The sequence below is a fragment of the Phasianus colchicus genome, chromosome 3 (assembly GCF_987193195.1).
Source record: "Phasianus colchicus chromosome 3, bPhaCol1.hap1.1, whole genome shotgun sequence".
NCBI classification, from domain to species: Eukaryota; Metazoa; Chordata; class Aves; order Galliformes; family Phasianidae; genus Phasianus; species Phasianus colchicus.
In genome coordinates this window covers 92,255,616-92,276,835 of record NC_143438.1, presented here as the reverse complement: position 1 = coordinate 92,276,835, position 21,220 = coordinate 92,255,616, and the positions used below count along the sequence as shown (strand labels likewise).

At 40.4% G+C, this 21,220-nt stretch overlaps 1 protein-coding gene across 5 annotated transcripts in view; it reads left to right on the top strand.

The window, feature by feature from the left end:
- TSNARE1 (t-SNARE domain containing 1) overlaps positions 1-21,220 on the top strand; it is a 469,759-nt gene that overhangs the window by 231,173 nt on the left and 217,366 nt on the right. For all 5 annotated transcript variants that reach the window (XM_031591285.2, XM_090138068.1, XM_090138069.1 and 2 more), the window contains one exon: positions 12,813-12,977. In XM_031591285.2, the coding sequence (XP_031447145.1) occupies positions 12,813-12,977 (165 nt within the window). The remainder of the gene's footprint in view (positions 1-12,812; positions 12,978-21,220) is intronic.

Sequence of the window (21,220 nt, the reverse complement as noted above, 5' to 3'; positions counted from 1 at the left end):
TGTTTGGAAGGTTGAATTCATGTTGTTTTGCCTCCTAAAGAACTCATACAGGATACATTAGCGAAGTGCAGAATTCCTACTTAATTTTCCTTGGAAATTCAGAAAAAAAAAATATTTTAGTTCCTTGAGCAATGTTTATACTTCCCATTTTCATTATTTCACTTTGCAGGTGCACTTACAGTTAAATTTACTAAAAATTTTTAGTTTCTCTTTCTGGAGACGTTGTCTAAATTCGCAACATCATTGCTATTCCTGAGTAAAGGTGTAGTTTTCTTGCTGCTGTTCCTGTGTTTTCTTTAAACCAGCAAGTATCCTGACTTTTGATTTGACTTGTAACTCCAGTTGCCCGTCTTCTTTTTTTTTTTTTTTTTTCTTGTGACTCAAATCACATCCTCCAAATTAAGCTGACTGGTTGTGGAATGTTTCCAGTAATATAGTGTGTCCTCGGTTCCATGTGGCTTCTTGCACTCAGACAAAAAAAGGCGAACATTTAATTCCCTTCAGTTGAACTTACCTTTTTTTTAAGATTATATACAGTCTAGAAGATTAGACTGGGTTAGTCAGAGATTACTACTGATTGGGAAAGAACCAGACTCATCTGCTCTTGCATCATATGTCTGGGGCAGGTAGAGGGAATGGCCAATGGAAGAGTCCCCAGTGGTGTTTATGGATTGTAGAGAGAATGCTCTTAGAGTATTAGATAGAAACCATTTAGCCAATTTAGTTGAAAATGTTTTCTTTATTTCTAACATCTATTTCTTTAGGAACAAGTGCCACAAACCTTTTGATTGCAAAAGTCCTTCTCTAAACATGCTCTGCTTTGTAGTTCCGTGTCATGACTGTACACCTAAGAAAACAATTGCTAGAATCAAACACAAATTTTGAGGTATCTTCATTTGCTCCCAGCATTGCCAATGGGATGGCTGTGTCCCATGAGCTGGAACATACCATGTTTAGAAGGAAAGCAAAATAAAAATGTTTGGTAGGCAGCATAGTGAGGCAATAAATGTTAGATTGTACATACCCCCTTCTTAGCTTCAGCAGTCATGTCTCTTAAAAGAGATCAAGGAACTTGCTCCATACACAATGATTGGTTGTAGCAGACAGAAAGGAACAGGTAACTCTGGAACAAAGCTGTTTTGTCTTTCTAAAGTCCTTTTTGGACAATCTGTTGTATACTAATACTACCAGGTAATCCTAAATCAGACTTGCAGTTTTTTCATTTTGATTCAGTTGTTGTCTGTGTTTTTACCACAGTTTTCTTTCATTTTATATCTTTCAAGCATTTTTATTACGTTTGCTTGTATTTTAATTAAAAACAAAAATGTTCTGAAGAAAAACAATTAAGTTTTTGTGTGTAGTATTGCTGTAATACCTAACAAGCAGTTGCCTGCAATCACATGTGGATCAGTAGGCTTTATGGTAGCAAATTTTTGTGTAAATTAAAAAAAAAAAAAAAAAAAAGGCTTATATAGCATGAGAGAAGTGTGAATTTTTGTCTTCTCATCACTGCCGTGCATGTAGGTATGGTCTGTCAAAGACTCTTGTTCTTCAGACTTCTATAAGGAAGACATTTTTTACAAGAGTGGTGAGGCACCAGCACAGGCTGCTGAGAGAGGTGGTGGATGCCCAATCCTTGGAGACATTCAAGGTCAGACTGTATGGGGCTCTGAGCAACCTGGTGGTGCAGTAGATGTTCATTGAAGGGGAGTTGGACTGGATGACCTTTAAAGATCCCTTCCAACTCAAATGATTCTATGACTGTGTGACTTCAGACTTTGAGCTGGTTGGTTTCTCTGCTGATGCCATGCCATGCTGTACGTGCTGCTGACTTCACACTTGCATGGGGTGGCTATTTAGGATGGGACAAATCCTTCCCTGGGCTCCAATGACTTGATTTGCTTTCTGTAGAGAGGTCACTTTCTCCAATAGAGGCACCTCATGGAAGTCACCAGTTAATTACTTAGATGGACTCTGGCTCTGACTCTTTCTAGATCTTTTTGAGTAAATCACATTGACTTAATGTTTCCGGCCTATGATGCTGCCTCGTTCAGAGTTAGTGCCGAAATAATTCTCTATGAGTTGGACCAAAGGACCGAACACCCTTTGCTGCAGAAGACAGACTGTTTAAATCTTGAAACCTCATTATTCCTAATGGTGAAGTCTGGTGTGTAATAATTCCCAACTGTAGAAGTCTACTGAGAAAAGGCTGTGAGTGAAAAATAGGCTATGTTTGCCTGCAGAGGCAATGCTTTTGTCCAAGAGACAGTCATTTCTGTGCTGCAGCATCTTCCTTGCTGTAAGGCCGACATAATTTGAGTGGGGGTTCTTTCGTGGGTGGTACCAAAAACTGTGGTTGGGTGAAGAAGTCTTGTCCCATCCTGCTTTATTCCTTCTCATCCACACTGATGAACTTCACTGTTATAAAGAAGCATTGCCTTGTCTTCCCATTCCATTCACTGACCACCTATCCCAGCTCTGCAAATGGCTCTGCAAAGCCATTTTTAATGGGCAGTGAGAAGCTGCCACTGTGCTAATTTCAGATCAGGCTTTTGGGCAATAGGTATGGCGTTGTGAATGCAGACAGTGCCAGGGCTGTGGAATGAGCAGTTGTTTTGTACAGAACAGTCACTGAAGAGGAGTTTTTCTCAATCTCAGGCTGTGAGCATTTCCTTCAGTCCACTGAAACTCTGGAAAATGTCAGTGGTGAGAAGAGATTAAAAGATTGCTGTCAGAGGTTTGTTTTTTAGGAATCAGTTGTGTTTTTGAGAAAAGATGGCTGAGAACTCTAAAAACAACAGAGAAGGAGATGAGGATTGATAGGAGTGGCTTTCATCTGAAGTGCATGGCATAAAAATATACTCTGGTTTTGTCACTACCATGCGAATCCAACTGCTCCATTCGGCATAACAGCTATTAGGATTCAGTAAATGCACCCATTTTCATACTTCCCGTGTAAGAGAAAAGCAGAGAATTACTTGAAAGAAAAAGGCATAGTTGTTATTTCCCTCACTTCTCACTACAGGGTGGCACAGTGCCCGTGCTAGGGATTGTCTCTTCTGCCTCGGGAAACTGAACTGAATTTGGCTCTTGCCTCTAAATGAACCCAGGAAAAGGCTTCTCGCTTGGTTTTTTTTTTTTCTTTCTTTTTTTTTTGTCCCTGGATGGGTGTTAATGAGTGAGCCAGTGATTCATTTGCCTCCTAGTTTGCCTTTCTAGCAGGAACCTGCTCACCAGCTGTATGGCACACACGTTAGGAGGCAGAAACAACACCGTCCTTTCTAGACAGCCGTGATGCATCTGTGAGCATGGTCCATTTACACAAACGCTGAGTGCTTCAGATATTCAGCAAGGGAGCTGCGAGCAGGGGAGTTTTCTGCCTAGCATCAGGATCCAGGGATGATGTACAGTGCAGCTCTCAGCAAGCAGTGCCAGCCAAAACACAGTGCCAGCAGCAGAGCTGTGTAGAGCCAGAGAGTTATGAGAATGTAATTCAGACAGCTAGGAAAGGGCAGGAACAGCTTTAGAAATGTGATGCGATGCTGTAAAAATATAGGTGAATGCTCTCTTTCATGACAGTCCTAAAGGAATATTTATCAGCTTGCTTTGTATGCACAGAGAAGCCAACTGAAGATGCCAGCAGTATAAGCAGTTGGCTTTGGGAAGGACGAGTTTAGATATTTGTGATCAGACTTTAGTCATTAAGTGTAATGAGTTTGTAAAGAAAAGGATGTTAGATTATTAAGATGGGAAAATTATACCTCTAAACACTTTTGCTTTCATTAAACTCACGTTGCTACAGGGCTATCTACAAGGGCTGCTCTGAAAGTAATGCTTGTTTTATTATTGTAGAATCATAGAATGGTTTGGTTTGGAAGGGACCTTTAAGATCACCCAGGGCTAAATGCAGGAACACCACCCACTAGACCAGGTTGCTTACAGCCTCATCCATCCTGGCCTTGAATGCTTCCAGAGAAGGGACATCTCCAACCTCACTGGGCAACCTGTTCCAGTATCTCACCACCCTCGGAGTAAAGAATTTCATCCTAATATCCAGCCTCAATCCACCCTTTTCCTGTTTAAAACCATTTCTCCTTGTCCTGTCACTCCATGCGCTTCTAAAAAGTCCCCCTTCATCTTCCCTTTAGGACTCCTTCAGGTCCTTGAAGGCCTCTATAAGATCACCCTGGAGCCTTCTTTTCTCCAGGTTGAGGAGCCCCAGCTCTCTCAGCCTGTCTTCGTAGGGAAGGTGCTCCATCATCTTCATGGCCCTCCTCTGGACCTGCTCACGATGTCAGAAGTGGATGTTGGTGGTGTGGCAGTAGAGGTTAAACCTCCTCAGCAGTATTCCATTAAGTTTTGTTGCTGTGTGACAGATGGCAGCAGAGGGGCACTCTGGCAAAATGGTGTCTGACATGGAAGCTGTAGATGCCCTATTGCTGGAAGCTTTCAGGGCCAGATTGGGTGGGATCCTGGGCAATCTGGTTTGATGTTTGGCAACCCCCCAAGACAAGGGGGTTGGAACTAGGTGATTTTTAAGGTACTCTTCAACCTAAGCAATTCTGTGGAAGTGCGTATGAAGCAATGGAGATCAAACAGTAGATTTCTACAGGGTGAATGGAGGCTATAAGAAAGAAGGGGGCAGACTCTTCAGCAGGGTCTTTTGTGATGGAACAAGTGTTTCTAACTAACTAAAAGAGGGGAGTTTTAGGCTGGATCTAAGGAAGAAATTTTTTACAATTAGGGTACCGAGGCACTGGCAAAAGTTGCTCAGAGAAGTGGTGGATGATGCCCCATCCTCAGAGACATTCAAGGTCAGGCTGGACAGGTCTCTGAGCAACCTGATGGCAGCCCATGGAGTGGTGATGTGCATTTCCATTGGAGAAAACATTTAAGATGGAGTCCTTAGTGGATAAAGTGATGTACATTGTGTTTTGGGGTAGGAAAGGGGTGATCCTTATGGATTTCCTGGAACCCAGTCAAACCATCAACTCTGACCACTAGCTACTTTGTGATGCTGACTGAACTGAAGGCTTGCACTTCCAGAGTCAGAGTAAAGAAGAGAACAACATTTTTCTTGCAACTCTGGTCCCGTACCAATTTGAAGATCATGGAGCACATTGCCAACCTTGGCTGGACTGTCCAGCCACATCCACTGTGTAGTCCAGATTTGATACCTTCTGATTTCCATCGGTTCAGACCGATGAAAGATGGACTGTGTGGGCAACATTTCCCAGCAACCACACCTTCAGATGAAACAGTGGGTCATCTCCTCTGGTTCAGGTTTTACAAGCATGGCATGCAGGCTCTTGATCATCACTGGTGAAAGTACGTGGCTAATAATGGTTGAAATATATCGTTTCACAGCTTAGAATTTTCTCTGTCAAGTAGTGCTCTTGTGCTCTTAGTGTCTGTTGTCATTTCCATGGAGATAAACAGGAGGCATTACTTTCAGAGTGACCCATGTATTTGCACTGAAGGTAAAATTCTCAGTCAAAGCAAAGAAAGAAGGACTGGGAACAGGAACACGACTAACTGTACCTTCTGTCCATTATGAGAATACGGTAAGAATTATGCTGGGCAAAAATGCATGTCAAAATGTAGCCCTTGGGATAAGTTTGCCCTAGAAGCTTATACTCACTATGGGGTTGTGCTCAGCGTCAGCCCCATCACCTGAGGCTGGAAGGAAGGTCATTTGTACTACATTTGGTCTTCACCTGTAGGTTAAAATATGCTGTGCTTCTTTAAAGCACTCTGGATATCAGAGAGCTAAACCTCAGGCTCCTGGCTTATTTTCCTTTTCTTCATCTGCCACAGACACATCATTTAATTTTCCAACCCGAAGTACAGTGAGATCGACTCTGAACTAGAGCAGCCCTAGGAGCTGAGGTCAGGATTGCTCAAAATGAATTTTGTGGAGTAATAAAGTCTTGAAGGAAAAATGAAGAAGAAAGAAACAGTAGGAGGTATGAACTAGGTACTCTGTTAGTAACTCTCTTCTAGTTCCAGGAAACTAAATGGATTTTCTTAGACTTCATGACTGCAGAGTCTGGAGTGATTAAATTTATAAATGCTGAAAAGCGAATCAGCAAAATAATTTCGGTTCCCACATTTTCCTTAAAATGAGTAATTTCTTGCAGACTCCAGCAAGAGGAAGCTGGTAGAAATGGTGATTTTCGTACTCAATTTCAGGTCCACATCACTCAAAAGTAAACAACTTGATCAGGAGTGAAGACAGCACAACACGAGACATTCTAGTTAATTTAAATAAAAATGCACTTCAACCCTTCCCATTATGCTAATTTTCCCATGCTGTTTTTTTTTTTCTTTTTTTCCCTCATGCTACATTGGTGCAGAGTAATCACATTTCCATAACTTGAAGAAATTGCTGAATGCATTTTAGTATTTGCTTGTGTTAGTGATGCATGCAGGAAGGATGGAAAAGGTCTCACTGAAAGTTGTCTTTGTTTAGGTTCTAAAACCAGTAGCTTTGAGTGTGCCCAATTTTTGGGTGAAAAGGAGGAGCAAACGATGGGTAATTTGTGATTGCATTTCTTCTCCTCCATTGTTGCGGGAAGCTCCTTTCCTAAGATAACAGAGCTCAGATTGCCAATCTACTGCGATCTTCTGTGTGAAAGATAATGCGAAGTTGCAATAGCACTATTTCACTCCTCTAAAAGATTTAGAAGTCCCAGACTGCTTGTTCTGTGCATGCCTGAGGCCTTTCTACCTGTAATTGCTTTGGGCTTTTGTTTGGTTGAGAAGCAGTGCTAAATCTCATTGAGGCTGCAGGGTGAGTTGTTTTGGAAGGGTGGTTTGAGAAAGATTATCTAATCCAATTTATCTGTCTTCTTAACCTGTATATTGTGGGTAGGCAGGCCACACTGGCTGCTTCCTCCCATTGTTGTCCTAGGCAGCTTGCAGTGCCAATGTGCTATTAAAAAGGTGTCAGGTACACAAGCAAGTAGCGTAACTATGGCAGTATTCTGCACAGTGGTCCTCCATGTAAAGTGTTTTATTGATCTTTAATGCAGGCACTCTGGCCTCATTTTTCTACATGCAATAAAACGTGAATCTTGAAGCCTGGATGCTAGTGAGAATAGGAGAACCTCATAAAGTGTAGCCTCGCTGTTTATATGTCTATACATACCATAAAGCAAGAGATGAATGTCTCTGCATTTGCATTTTGTGTGAAAGCCAGACTCAAAATGTTACCCAAGGAGACGTGTTAGTTTGCAGGAGGTGTGGGAGGTGTGTTGAGTGTTGCTTCAGCTGGCCGTATCCTTGCTAGAGGTAGGCAGAGCTTCTGGAGACTGGAAAGACAAAGTACCTTTCCTGGGTTTACTACCTGAAGCATGTAAACTCTATCTTCATGGCTGCAGAAGGTTTCCTTGGAACAACCTGCAATATGTAGTACAAAATCAGCTTATGTGAATGAGACTTCTTATACCCGTGCTTATATAAATTTGGAGGTATCTAGGGAATTTGAGAGCTATGCTGAATAAATCAGAGGAGGGTTATTTTCTGTTCTGGGATGGTTTTGAATGGAGAGAAATTGCTTTGCGTAGTAGAGTCAGCTGCCAGACCAACTGCAAGGACTTGCAGGATGATGAATGAACAAAGCAAAAGCAAAAAAGCTGGACATGAGCCAGCAGCATGCTGTTGGGGTGGCCAGCAGGGAGAGAGATGAGATTGTCCCCCTCTGCTCTTCTCTTGTAAGGCCTCACCTGGAATACTGTGTCCGTGTTTGGGGCTCCCAGTACTGGAAGGATGCAGAGCTGTTGAAATGAGTCCAAAGGAAGGCCACAGAGATGGATGATCACAAGGCTGGAACACCTCTCCTATGCTGAAAGGTTGAGCGTTTAGCTTGGAGAAGAGAAGGCTCTAGGGAGACCTCATTGCATCCTTCCAGTACTTGAAGGGAGCTTGTAAGCAAGAGTGAGACTGACTTTATATACAGTCTAATAGTGATAGGACAAGGGAGATTGGCTTGAAATTAAAACAAGGGTAATTTATGTTAGGTAGGAAGAAATCCTTTACTCAGAGGGTGGTAAGGCCCTGGCACAGGCTGTCCAGAGAAGCTGTGGATGCTGAATGTCTGGAGGTGTTCAAGGCCAGGTTGGATGGATTCCTGGGCAGCCTGGACTGGTGGGTGGCAATCAGCCCATGGCAGTGGGGTTGAAACTAGATGATCTTTTAAGGTTCCTTCCCATCAAAGTCATTCTGTGATTCACTGATTCTGTAATCCAGAATAAATGAGACAGCTTTCAATTGTGAGTGTCTTGCATCCCTGTGATTATCTTTAATATCTTTCCAAAAGCCTCGTTTACTTGATTATTTTGATTTCTAGTAAGGGAATAACCTATAATGAGCAATCAGAAATTGCATCGTTAGAGAAGTAAAAGAGCTACAGGACAGAATTGTCTCCAGCACACACCTGCAGGGGATTCCCTAATTCTCTGAAGATGAACTATGCCCTTTGGGTGATGGCATATTAGGTTGGAGTTCCTGTTAGATTCCTGCTTCTAGGTGGAATAAACAGCCTATGGGAACCAGAAGACAGGTCATTTCAGTCCCTTCCTTGGCGGTTTGATGTGACAGAGGTTATACAGCTCTTAATATCGCTGTGTACAGAGAGAAGAAATTGTGTGTTAGTGTCCCTTTTTGGCCCTTCTAATATACAAATGGGGAGTAAAGTAGGCACAGAGCTGGGAAGGGGTTGTCTTTGGAGATGTGCAGTTTCTCATGCGAAGATTTGTCAACTGCTGAAGTACAGATACTTAAAGAAGTTGTTTCCTTCCAGATAAAGTCTTTTTCCCCTTTTTTTCCTTTCCTCTATCACCAGCTGCATATAACATCTTCCCATTTGTAGAATAAATCTGATAAAAAAATGTAGTTGTAAGCAGCAATGATTTTATCCCAGTGAAAAGATATTATCCAACAGAAAATATGTTGTGCTGGGGCATAATTTTTCAGATGTGATGAATAACAGCAAAGTGCGACCCTCAGTCCTAAGAATTTAGCTTTTAAAGAACCACTGAGCATATCAGATAAACTCAACTTTTTCTCTCCTATCATTCTTTTCAAAGGCAGGGTTTGTTTTATAGATACATCATGACAAAAATCTGCCACAGGCAAATCTCAACAAAAGAGCAACTTCAAACACATCCAATTAACAATTTATGAAAGGAAATCCTACAGAAAATTACACAGAGATTCACAGGGCATAAAATTCAGCACTAAATCAAATTTAATGTGGAAATGCATATACAGGGAGTTATGGCCCCTTGCAGTGCATTGACAAAAGGAACTTTATCTGTGGAAGCTCAATGAGTGCCCTCTGTCATATCTCTTTTTGCTATAAATAAAAGATTTTGTCAGAGACAGAAAAACTGAAAAGGGAAAGAAAACCCTTGATAAACCCAGTTATACACAGTTTTCAAGCAGAAGTATTAAAAATAATTAGATTTCTTTGCACTTTCAAATCCAGGATTTGTTCAGTTTATCACTGAAATGAAGGGCATTGTACCATCAACAACTACAAAATCTGTTTGCATTTGTCAGCACAGCCAGCCCCTGTATATATCCCACTAGCAGGTCCTGGTGACTGTATTTAAAGTTATTATGGAGCTGTTTTTGTGTCTGGAAGAAAATTTTGGACCCCTCTCTGCATTTCCTTGTCTGACAATTCATTCGTTCATTCAGCTGTTGTGGTTGGGTTTTCTCGAAGGATATTAAGTATACAAAATCACATAATTGCCTTCAGTAGCTCTGAAATTAACTTAAGCCACTACTTTGTTTGGAGAAAAACATCTGTGTCTAGACCATTATCTATTTAAACACATAAATAGCTTGCTTTTGTAAGAGATGGCTGAGCAGCATCACTTGTATTGCTCCATCTGTATTATTTTGGGGTTGTTTACAGAGGCTAGAACCAGCAAGGGAGGGTGACTGAGAAGTTGGCAGAAGCCAAAACCAAACATCTTTGTGATGCAACTATAGTATTACATGTACTAACATAATCTGAAGAGCTGCTTATTGAACTGTTTAGTTCCTGTGCTTCTTCATCAGAACAGAATGGGAAACATTAGATCATTAGAAAATGTGATATCTTTCACAGAAATGTGTATCTTCACAAGAAAGCATGGATTCATGCATCCATTCATGTGCATTTGACTCCATGGTACAGCATCCTTGTGTTGGACTGGAACAGTTCCTTCCAACTCAGACAGTTCTATGGTTCTATGATAATACAAGGTTTTCCTTGTCTGAGATGTATGGGCCCTTCCATCCTACATGTCCTTGTGCAGTATAACTGCCTTTTCATAATGTAGTTAGCCCATTGGTGAGGATGAGATGACACCCTATGTCACTATAAATGTAGCCCTATAATACCCTATGGTGGTTTTGTTGTTGTTGTTGTTTGTTTTTTTCTCTTGAGTCCATTAATATATGCTTTTGGCAATGAAATGCTCAGCCAGATTAGTTAGTGTCCAAGGCACATAATAATTGGTGAATAAAACACCCCTAGACTATCTGAATCCTATTCAAATATGTTTTTTAAAATGTAAATGTATTCTTAGACTGATTTTAAATGATGATTTTCTTCACATAACACACTCTTTCTGTGTAGATAACAGATCCCAGGGAAGCACAAGGTGAAACAAAGTAAGATGTTCATGTCAGAACATCTGACATGAACATCTGCTTATATGCTTGAAATATACGTGATTATATATGACCCATTTTTTCTGTGTGCCTCTGCCTCTTCCATTGCCTCATTTCCTTCACCATGTTGTATAATTTTCCTTGCCTGAAACTAGAGGATGTTGATAATAATAATGAATTACTTTTGTTAGGCAACACCTACATTTAAGCAACAGGAAAAGCTCTTTAGTTTCCAGAGATCACACAATTTATTTATTTATTTTTTTTTTAAGGAATGAAACAAGATTTAAATAGTTAAATGAGTGATTCTAGGTGCATAATATTCTTCAAAATACAGGAGGTTTAGGTTGGGTATTGTAGGAAAAAATTATTCTCAGATTGTGTGGTAATGCATTGGAACAGACTGCCCAGGGAGGTTCTGCAGTCACCATCCCTGGAGACATTCAAGAAACATGGAGATGTGGCACTGAGGGACAGGGTTTAGTGGGCATGGGGGGCATGGGTTGACAGTTGGACTTGATGATCTTAGTGATCTTTTCCAATCATAGTGATTTGGTGATTCTGTGAAAATCAAGCCAGCTTGTTTGTCTAAATATGATTGTAATAGTACTACTCAAGTTTCTCTTTGCTGCCTTCAGAGTTCCTCTAAAGCAGATCTCTGAGCAATGCAGCAAGAAGTAAAATCCCTTATAATCTGTGTTTTTTCCTCATTCACCTGCCTCCCTCACGCGTGCTTGATTTTCTCATTCTTGCCTAGGTGATTTGACATTGTTTAATCTTTTCCACTGCAACTTCTACTCCAGTCCTTCCAGTTTTCCAGTCCTTTTGTATTCTTTCAGCATGATCTCCATGTTCTTTGAGGGAATTTGAGGCATTTAACATCTCTGAAAACTTAGCTGCAGCAAGAGAGCAAAGGGTTTTACTTCTCAAACACCACCTCTTGAAAAGCCCCAGTTTCTGCTTCAGATCAGTCCAGATTCAGAGAGCTAAGCATCCTCCTGAACTGTTGGGCTTGTTTTCTTCTGTAATGTTCAGGAACTTTGGGGATATTCAGGTCAAGACTGTGCTATAGCAAGTGCCGTTTCTTCTTTCAACTTAAGAGTGTTGGATGCAGTTGGATTGCTCTTTTATTGTAACTTTTGATTAGGAGTCAGAGCTCAGATCAAGGCCAGCTGAAAGGACAGTGTGCATTGTTTGAAGTGAAATACTTGTGCAATTGTAGGACTGGAGTCTTCTGTGGGACCTATTAGTTTAGGACTTGAACTTAACTTCCTGAATGTCCATACCAATCTCATGTTGGTTCCTTCTCAGAGTCCAGTTTAGACTGAACCATCTCAGTAGATGCAGAAGCTAAAGGATGGGAGGAGAAAACCTTGCTGAACATCTGCCCCTACCTGCAGGGTGGATGCAGTTGAATCTTGAACGGGCGCTTTGAACATGGGTCTAAATACCAGCACAGCTCCCAAAGGCAGAAATCAGTAGCTTACCTAGAAAACAGTATTTGATATGTAAGCAAAAGCTGGTGAACTTTACAGAGGAGGCCCTATGATCCTGTGCCCATGGCAGGTGAGTTGCAATAGGGTAATCTTTGGGGTCCTTTCCAACTCAAGCCATTCTGTGATTCTATGATTCTGTACGATTCTCAAGCTGCTGACAGTACAGTCACATTACTATAATGTTATTTTCCTTTTTTTAGCTGTATTTATATTTTCCCAAAAATAAACAAGATATTTTCCTTTGTTGTGTTCTGTGATGTAAGTTGGATTGTTAAGTCCTCAAGGCACATACATAGGACTTGTGTATGTCTGAGAAAGCATCTCATTCCAGAAAACCTGCAGTAAAATGAATACAGTAAATGTGTATTTTTTCATTTGCACATAAATTTTTTGTTCTGTGAGAACTGTCACAAGCTGGATGTTGGGTGTCTTATGTAGCTCAGGAGGTATGGCTTCAGGTCCTAGAACTTCTCAAAACTTGATGTGTGTCTTCTCATGTAACTTCCTGATGCTCTCTTCACCTTTTCACCATGGTTTACGTAGCCTATTATATCACTGTTTTCTTATCCTGTGAGAAGGCCATATGTATATATAACTAAAGAAGATTTACACTTCCTTTGCTTTCTTTTCATTCCTCCATCTGAGCAGAGCCCTAGGACTCCCTTTTCTGACCTAGCTGACGATGAGAAGATCTTTAATGGAGGAGATGGCACGTGGCAAAACCAGAGTCAGGATCAAGCCTTGCTCTCAGAAATCACAGAAGAGGATCTGGAGGCCATCCGTCAGCGGGAGGAGGCCATTCAACAGATTGAGGTGAGTAACTTTCTCCTGCCATGGCCTTACCGACTGAAAGTGCAGACATCTCACGTTTTGCATTGCTCAACATGACAGAAGAAATGCTTATTTATGTGGCTGTCTGTATAGCATCACTAGATATACGAGAGATTATCATGCTATTCTAAAAATGAAGATGATTGTCTGAAGGAAGAATTAATAATTAACATGACCAAAAATAAAAATGGCAGGAAGTAATCAGTTTTCCTTGGCTCGTGTTTTCCTCTTTCATAATGGTCTGTAGTGATTTACTTTAATTGAACTTGGTTCCGCAGTGAAACAACTTTCTTGGTGTGTGCAAACTTCAGACTCAAATCTGTGACAGACAGAAATTGTTCATCTTTACCATTAGAGAGAATAATAAATTAAATAACTTCTTCAGTTTTTCAAGAATTACTGCTTTATTAAAGTATTCGGATGTTCTTAACATAGGTTAAAGAAGACTCATACTATTTTTGTTCACTTTTTTTCCTTGGAGGTGCTATAAATATAATATGGTAAAAGGAACAAAAAGAGATCTGAATGAGTTAAACATCCCACATTTTTCTTTTTATACTTTTCTTTTTGTGCGTTGGGAAACTCTTGTTACTCAAATGTAAGTAATAAATGAATAAAACCTAGAACTTTTTTTTTTTTTTTCTAATTTGTATGCTTTTACAGGCCTGAACTCAAGATGAACCAGAAAAGTGGGCTTCAGAATAAATCAGAATATTTAATTAAGGACTACACTTCGTCTTTTAATGGGATTGAGCTAATTTTATCAGAATGGATTTTGGTTGCACTGTAGCAGGAGGTGTGATTGAGTTAAGAGAGGTAAAAGGGGACAAATGTTCCTGTGTAGACCAGTGCTCTGAGGGTCTGACCTCTGTTTTCACAGTGATAGCTACAAAAGTTAATGCTTTAAATAAGAAATTTGATAATTTTACAAGAGTGGATCAAGGTTAGTGTATGTTTAATCTCTCTTATGGTTTGCTGAACGGACATAATTGAGTGTTGTACAGTTGTGTGCATTTCTAAGGATGAAATTGTGAAATATCCTCACGTTGGGTATCCTTGAATGTGATTTGTCCTTCCATACTGGGGTAGTTTCTGTGCATCCATTAGGTAAAATCTCCAGGGAACTTTGTTGCAAGAAGATGCACATTTTGGGATGATCCTGCACTGTGATGCTAAAGATGAATGGGTGCTGTGGTATTTCTGCAGTGATTTTATGGATAAAAAGGATATTATTGTGGTTGTTTTGTTGAAAATATAGCCTTGATCTTTCCTCTCCAGAAAAACAAACACGGAAATATTTAGAGTTTGCCTGTTAGATAGTGGAGAACGACAAACTCCAAGCCAGTCTCAGTCACACCATCTTTGTAAAATCAAGAGGTGTAGTCATGTCTCCTTATTTCGATGGAGATGCTTTCCAATGGCTCTGCTTATCTTTCTGTCTAATTATTAATTTCCCAACAAATAACTTACTCAATTTCTGTAGTTAGTGAGGTTCAGGTTTGTTCTTCCTAAGAATGCATGAAGTTTGCTTTCACTTGCAGTTTTTCCCTATCTCTGTGATAGCTGCATCCATTTTGTTTTGCTCTTTCTGATTCCTGTTCATCCAGTAAGCAGGACTGCATTCCACATACATTATTTCAAGTGCAGTTAAAATATTTCTCCTCAGGAAGAAAGCATGAAATGGGTTTTTTGGACTGCATCATACCTCTCTTCTGCTGTATTTGAATAAGCAGATGATGCTTTTAAATCATTTTATATGGGTTTTGTTTTTCTGTTTGCCAACCCATATGAATGTTTTTTCCTGAAAAGGGCTCATCTTGCACATTAAATCATCTAGGATTTCATTAGAAGTGGTTGGTATACAAAGAAGGGGCTCATTGAGCTCAAAGTCATCCTTACAACTTATTTTTTACCAATATGTTTTCACAACCAGTAACTAACCAAGAAGGCTATAAGGAAGTATATAGCCCTTATCTGTCCAGCCCAACTAATAAACTAAATTTATCACCAAAATGATGTATAGCATCTGTTCTCCTGTCCTCTCTGGGGGCTTGAATGAAGAACAGAGTAGTGCAAAACTATGCAAGTTGTTGGGTCTTACTGGAATTTCTACTTTTCTGAGTGCCTACCACCAGGAACATGTAGGACAAACAGCACAGTAGAGGTCACAGAGCCCTACAAGAACATCATGTCTTCTGGGATACTCAGATTAGCACGTAACTTCAGAGAATCTTATCATACTGCTATCAGTGCTGGGCCTTTTCTTAGGCCTTTTCTTAGGCTGGGCCTTTTCTTAGGCCTTTGAAGGACAATTGAATTTGTCCTTCTTGCAAGAGCAGATATAGAACTTTTTTTTGCGTTACTAAAGGAACAAGGAAATAAGTTTCCTTCCCATCTTGTGTTATTGAAAGAAGATACTAAATTGTGTTGTAGTCATCTTCTTAATGTTCCAATGGCTCTTTCCCACTTGTGTGTTTTTCACATCTCCAGAATCTCTTAGGAGGCTCAGGTTAATGGGACATTGATCTCTGTCGCAAACATCTCTTGAGGCGCTTTTCAGAGTTCACAGTTGCCACGTAGAAAGGTAATAGACAAGTCAGAAGCTCAGCTGGCTGTTCATTTTATTTAAATGTAACTCTTTTGCTATTGCTTGCAGATTAAAAATAGAGAAGTCTGCTAAGGAGATGTCTTGCCAAAACCTTACGTTTTGGATAAAGATCTTTATTGCTTGGAAATGTCAAAATCTGGTAGGACACAGCAGCCTTGACACAAGTGTTATCTCTTAAAATATTGCTTTGAACTGTTATATAAAACCTATTTTAACTTGAACTGTATTGGCAGTGAATAATAGATGCCATAACAACCTTATATATAGCACTGTAAAATTTGCCATCAGAAATACATGAGCTGAACAGTAATGTGCATTGTCAGTGCTCAGTGTTGGCACGAGCCCTGCCATAGCAAATATAGATAATTTAGCCCCCTATGCCTTTCATTGGCACCTGGGAGGAGTTAAAACCTGAATGAGGAATTTTGCCTGACGACTGGAAAGACCCATGGAAGAAAGGTGCTAAATGTCATATTGAGTCAGAAGAATGTGATACTGGTGACCCTTCCCATACAGACATAGCTTCTCTAGAGATGATGAGAGATCGAGAGGAGAAGAAACCAAAAACACTACCAGCACTTCCTTGGAGTAGCCATCAAGTCATTAAACCTCCTTCACAACGTTTCTTCCTTTCCTGTAGCACTCCGACATCACACTCCTCTGGTTCCTGGGCTTCTGTTGTGGTCAACCAAATCCTAGAGAGCATCACGCCCAGCACTGCCAATGGATGAAGGAAGGGATTGTCTCGCTCTGGTCTGTGCTGGTGCAGCCTCACTTTAAGCACTGTGTGCAATTTGGGGCATTGAAATTAAGAAGGACATACAGTTATTAGAGAGTATCCAAAGGAGGGCTAGAAAGATGGTGAAGGGACTGGAGGTAAAGATGTGTGAGGAGGCATTAACTTGGCTGATAGAAGATCTTGAACAATTTTCTCCACCTATGTACAGTCATCAGTGCATGAGAGTCGGTGCTCTCTGGTGATGCTTTGCTAAATTGTGAGAAGTGAGTATAGGTGGAGAACACCTCCTCACAGTTTATAACCATCATTCTCATCCTGGAGAAAGCAAAAGAAAACAACAGAAGTTCGTTTTTGCTGCTACTTCTGTTGGCAAAGAGATGAGTTGAATAGACTGTGGCAATAGGTGTGGGATGCTTTTATTTTTAGGAGAGCCTCTTCCCCCTGGATTGGCTTTGAGAAATGTTAATGTTCATTTCCTATCTGTTTCGAAGAGAAATGATAGATGCCAGCATCCAACCCTGTCAGTCAAGCTTTTGGAACCAGACAGAAGATGAAATCAAATAAAAATTAAAACAAACAAACAAACAAACAACTCCACAGAGTCTGTCAGAATGTGTTTGTGTGTTTGTTAGTTTAAACGTGTTCTTTGTTCACTCATTACTACATATAATTTCTTGCTGAGGGGTATTTTCAATAAAATCTCTCACTGATACTAGCAGTTTAGAAGGTTTAATGCAAGCTGTTTTCTATCTTTCATCAGCATCGATAATCCAGGGGGTTGATTTATGGAGGCTCTGATTGTCTCTTCACACACACCTTTCAACTCAAAGTAATGTATAAATAGCATGATATCATGGCAAGCACCGTACATGAAAGATCTGCTGCCATGCAAGTGTCAAACTCTTCAAACTCTCTTTTCAGAACAGCGTTGTGGAGCCTAATTCTCATGACCATGGGAGCTGCCTGTGAGGTTGATATGGCCATCACTGGAATGTGATATTGAGTTGTTCCCTGAAGAATCCGCTCATGTATTTTGGCCAGTCTAATTTAAAATGACCTGAGCTGTAGGACTGCCACCATTTATTTTGGGAGACTATTTCACAGTCCAGCAGACTTCAGCGTTGATGAAATGCTTCCTTCTGTTCTTGCTAAAGTTCCCTTAGTCATTTTCAGCTCTTAACACCTAGTAAAACTCTATTGGACCCTGCAAATAATTCTTCTTCCCCTTTGGTGTTTAAACTCCTCGAGTGCTAACAGTTATCTGACTCTTCACAAGTTAGTCTCCTTCGTTTTTCAATCACTTCGATGCTCTTTTCTCAATTCTTTCCCATTTGTTAATTCCTTCTTACTACAGCAGCAGGTTGTACATAGGGTCTTGGTACTCTACCAAAGTTGAACAAACGAAATGTATTAAACATCTGTGGATTCAATCTGAAGTTTACAACCTCTGATGGGAAAAATTTCTAGATAATTTCTACACTAGTAAATTAAGCAGTACCAAGGAACACCCACAGATGACCCGTCCTTGAGACATCAAGGTCAGGCTGGATGCAGCTCTGAGCAGCCTGACTGAGCTGTAGGTGTCCCTGTTCATTGCAGGGGAGTTGGACTTGATGGCCTTTAAGGGTTCCTTTCAACTCAAACGATTCTATAATTGTGTGATGATCCTACGATATTAGAACTGACTCATTAAACTCCTAAGTCTTCACAGAATATCTGAGCATGCTTTTTGACAGTGCTTTCCCAAACATTGACACAGTTTGAGAGTTAATGTGTTCTCCAAAAGAAGTTTTGATGCAGCCACTCTGCTCAGAGCGTAAGAGTACTCAGCAATGTGGATGCAGAGAAACACATGCCTGCAGTTTCAGTGTCTGAGAAGGGGCAGCTTCCTGTCTTTGTACAGCTGCAGCCCTATTGATTTGATGATTTGATCACAACAGTTTTCTTTAGTCTTCACTGACATTTAGGAAAGAAGAGGAATAAGAAGAATTAAGGGTCAGTTCTGTGGGGAGCTGCAAGCCTGAGGGCAAACTAAGGGATATGTGGAAATAACAGCTGGGCTTTTTCAGAAATGTGAAGAAGCTTTAGCAAATATTGTGAATAAAAAACATCCTATCCCAGACTGATGCAGAAAGCATGTTCTTCGCTTGCTGATTTCCCTGTTCTACCCATCTGTGCTCTTGTGGCATCCATATTTATGCATAGATCTGAAACTAAATTACTTGCTTTCACATCAAAATGCTTCATAGACAATCTTCACACCCTATGTATGTTGACCCTTGCCTCCAAACCATTGCAGTCATGCCAGTTAGAAATAAAAGACTGTATTAACTGGATTTGCAGTGGCTCCATCCTGAATGAGCCACTGCTGTTTGGGTATTTTGTTTCGGTTTGATTTACCCCAAACACTCAAACCTCCACACTGAACGTGTGCTAGTTCACTTATGGGTTTCTTTGTGGAGCAAGTTAACTTAGAATGTGTCTATTCAAACATTTTAGTTTGGATGGGAAATGAACTTTTTGGTGGGAATCGCACAGTCATCCTCAGTCTTGTGTTTTAGTTCATACCGCAGTGCACTCATAGCTCACAAACTAAGTTCCTCTTGGATGAAACTCCTTAAAAATTTGTACTCCGAGGTTCCATTTCAGGGACCCCGACCAATAATCAGTATTCAGTCCATAGGAGCAGGCTGGAGCTATTCTGAATCAAAAATGTATGGATATAATACTGGGTCCTTAGTACCAGCTGCTCTACTGTCTGTATCTTCTCTTTCTTCATTATTTGCCAGTGCAAACACCATCTTCCAGAGTCGACCACTGGAAGAAAATCTGCTTCTTGGACTTCTCCAAAAAGCCAGTAGGATTACATATTAACTTATGCTTGTTGGTTACATTTTGGGGTGATTTTTGTTTCTTTGTTGGTTTTTCCAACCAGAATAGTTCCCAGTGCTACGTAAAAATGCCATCTACTTTCTAATCATGGCCTAGAGCCCAGAGCATCACCACGCTACAGGAGCTTCACTGTCGTGTCACAGGAAGATTGTTCCAGCAAGATCTGACACAGATCTCTCACGATACCAGTCACCTTACACAAAGGAAACACACACAGAATAAGAGTATGTTGAGCTGAAGGGGCATCACATGGAATCCAAAGGAGATCCAAGCAAAGTATTGTGCAATTTCCATGTAGCTAGTCAAGTCCTAGCCCTGCAGTGTTCAACCAGTCTATATCAAATGTCTGGGCAGTCTGGATCCTTTCCCTGGAGTTGCATGCTGAAAATGCAGATGTTTGAATGTCACATGCACCTGCAAAGAGTTTTCTCTTTATCTGCTTCTCTTCCCATTTCCACTGTTTACTGTTTTTTACTGTTGTAAGTTGTGTATCCCAATACATCCAGACACAGCAGCAAGAGCTATGGAATGAAATACTGCCTGTTATACAAAATGAAAATTCTTCCATCATTTCTTTTGTGCTCAGATGTTTTTACTAAGGGTACTTGCAAATGTCTGGACTTTTTAATGACTGCAGTTTCCATATAAGCACCCACTACTACAATCACAGAATTGTAGGGGTTGGAAAGAACCTCTGCAGGTCATATAATCCAGCCCTCCCATTTTTTCCTCTTCTCTTGGAGATGGTAAAAACTTGCGTATAGTTTTGCAATCAATATTTCTTCAGGGATATATGTATGACCTAGGGCCTGTCTTTACAAGACAGAAGGGAGTTAATAATACATAGCATTTATTTATAGCCCTGGATATTCCTTGTGTCTCAGGGGTAACATCATGATGATACTGTGCGTGATAAAGCACTTCTAGCTAAATTGGAGAGGTTTCTACTCTGTACTACGGATAATTTTCCTTTTCTTAGATTCCCGAAGACTTATCCAAAGACAACATCAGAGAGGATCTCAACCTATCTCCTGCTCATTTTGCACTCCTCCTTTCACTGAGTTTGCATAAAGGACCTATCAATGAAAGCTCCGACTCAGCAGATTACTTAAGTATATGTTAAGAGCTTTGCTGTATAGTGATGGACGTTAACACTGACTGCAAGTAAAGCATTTTCTCTGCCGAAGGAGAAAATAGTGCTAACATACACATTATTTGCTAATAATCTGAACTTTTTGGCAGACACATCTGCATATGTGTCCACAGAAGATGGTCTGAGTTAAAGGTTCATGTTTTGACTGTCAGTGTGCATTGATAAGGTAGAGAGCTGGAGAAAGATTTCTAATGCTTCCAGTGAAAGAGAACATAGCTTCTGCACATTCTCTCACTGGAGTGTTAATATTTCCTTTGTTAAAAAGATGTGTTACTTTCTACCTCCATTTAATGCACTTTTGACTACTGTTTTGTTGCCAGATGATGGCTGTCTCAATAAAGATAATATCTTGCTTCTATTTCTGTTAGCACAGACAGTGCAAACATTATATATCTCACCAATATAGCTATTTTTGTGAAGATGTGATTTACTGACCCAAAGGGGGATTACCACTCTCACCTATTAGGGTTAGAGCAGTCTGCTCTCTGGTCCTAATTAATAACAATGCAGATCAATAGTCTTATCAAAAAATCAACATCCACTACCAGGACCCTCAAGAGCATTACTGCAAGTTTGACTTCGTGCCCTCCTAGATTAAGTGTCATGCTTTCTGTTTGATTTGTTTTAGGTCAGGAAACCAAGTTTCTTTTGCTGCAGCAGCAGCACATTGCTTCAGATCACCTAATGGTGCAGTAAGACAGCTTTTTCCTCATTTCATGGTAGTAGCTGCAGGGCTTTACTAATATCCGTGAGACTTTAAGTTAGAAAGGGAAAAAGACGTGTTATGGAAGTGAAGGATGATGTACAATTGCTAACTTACTATTGCCTTTCTC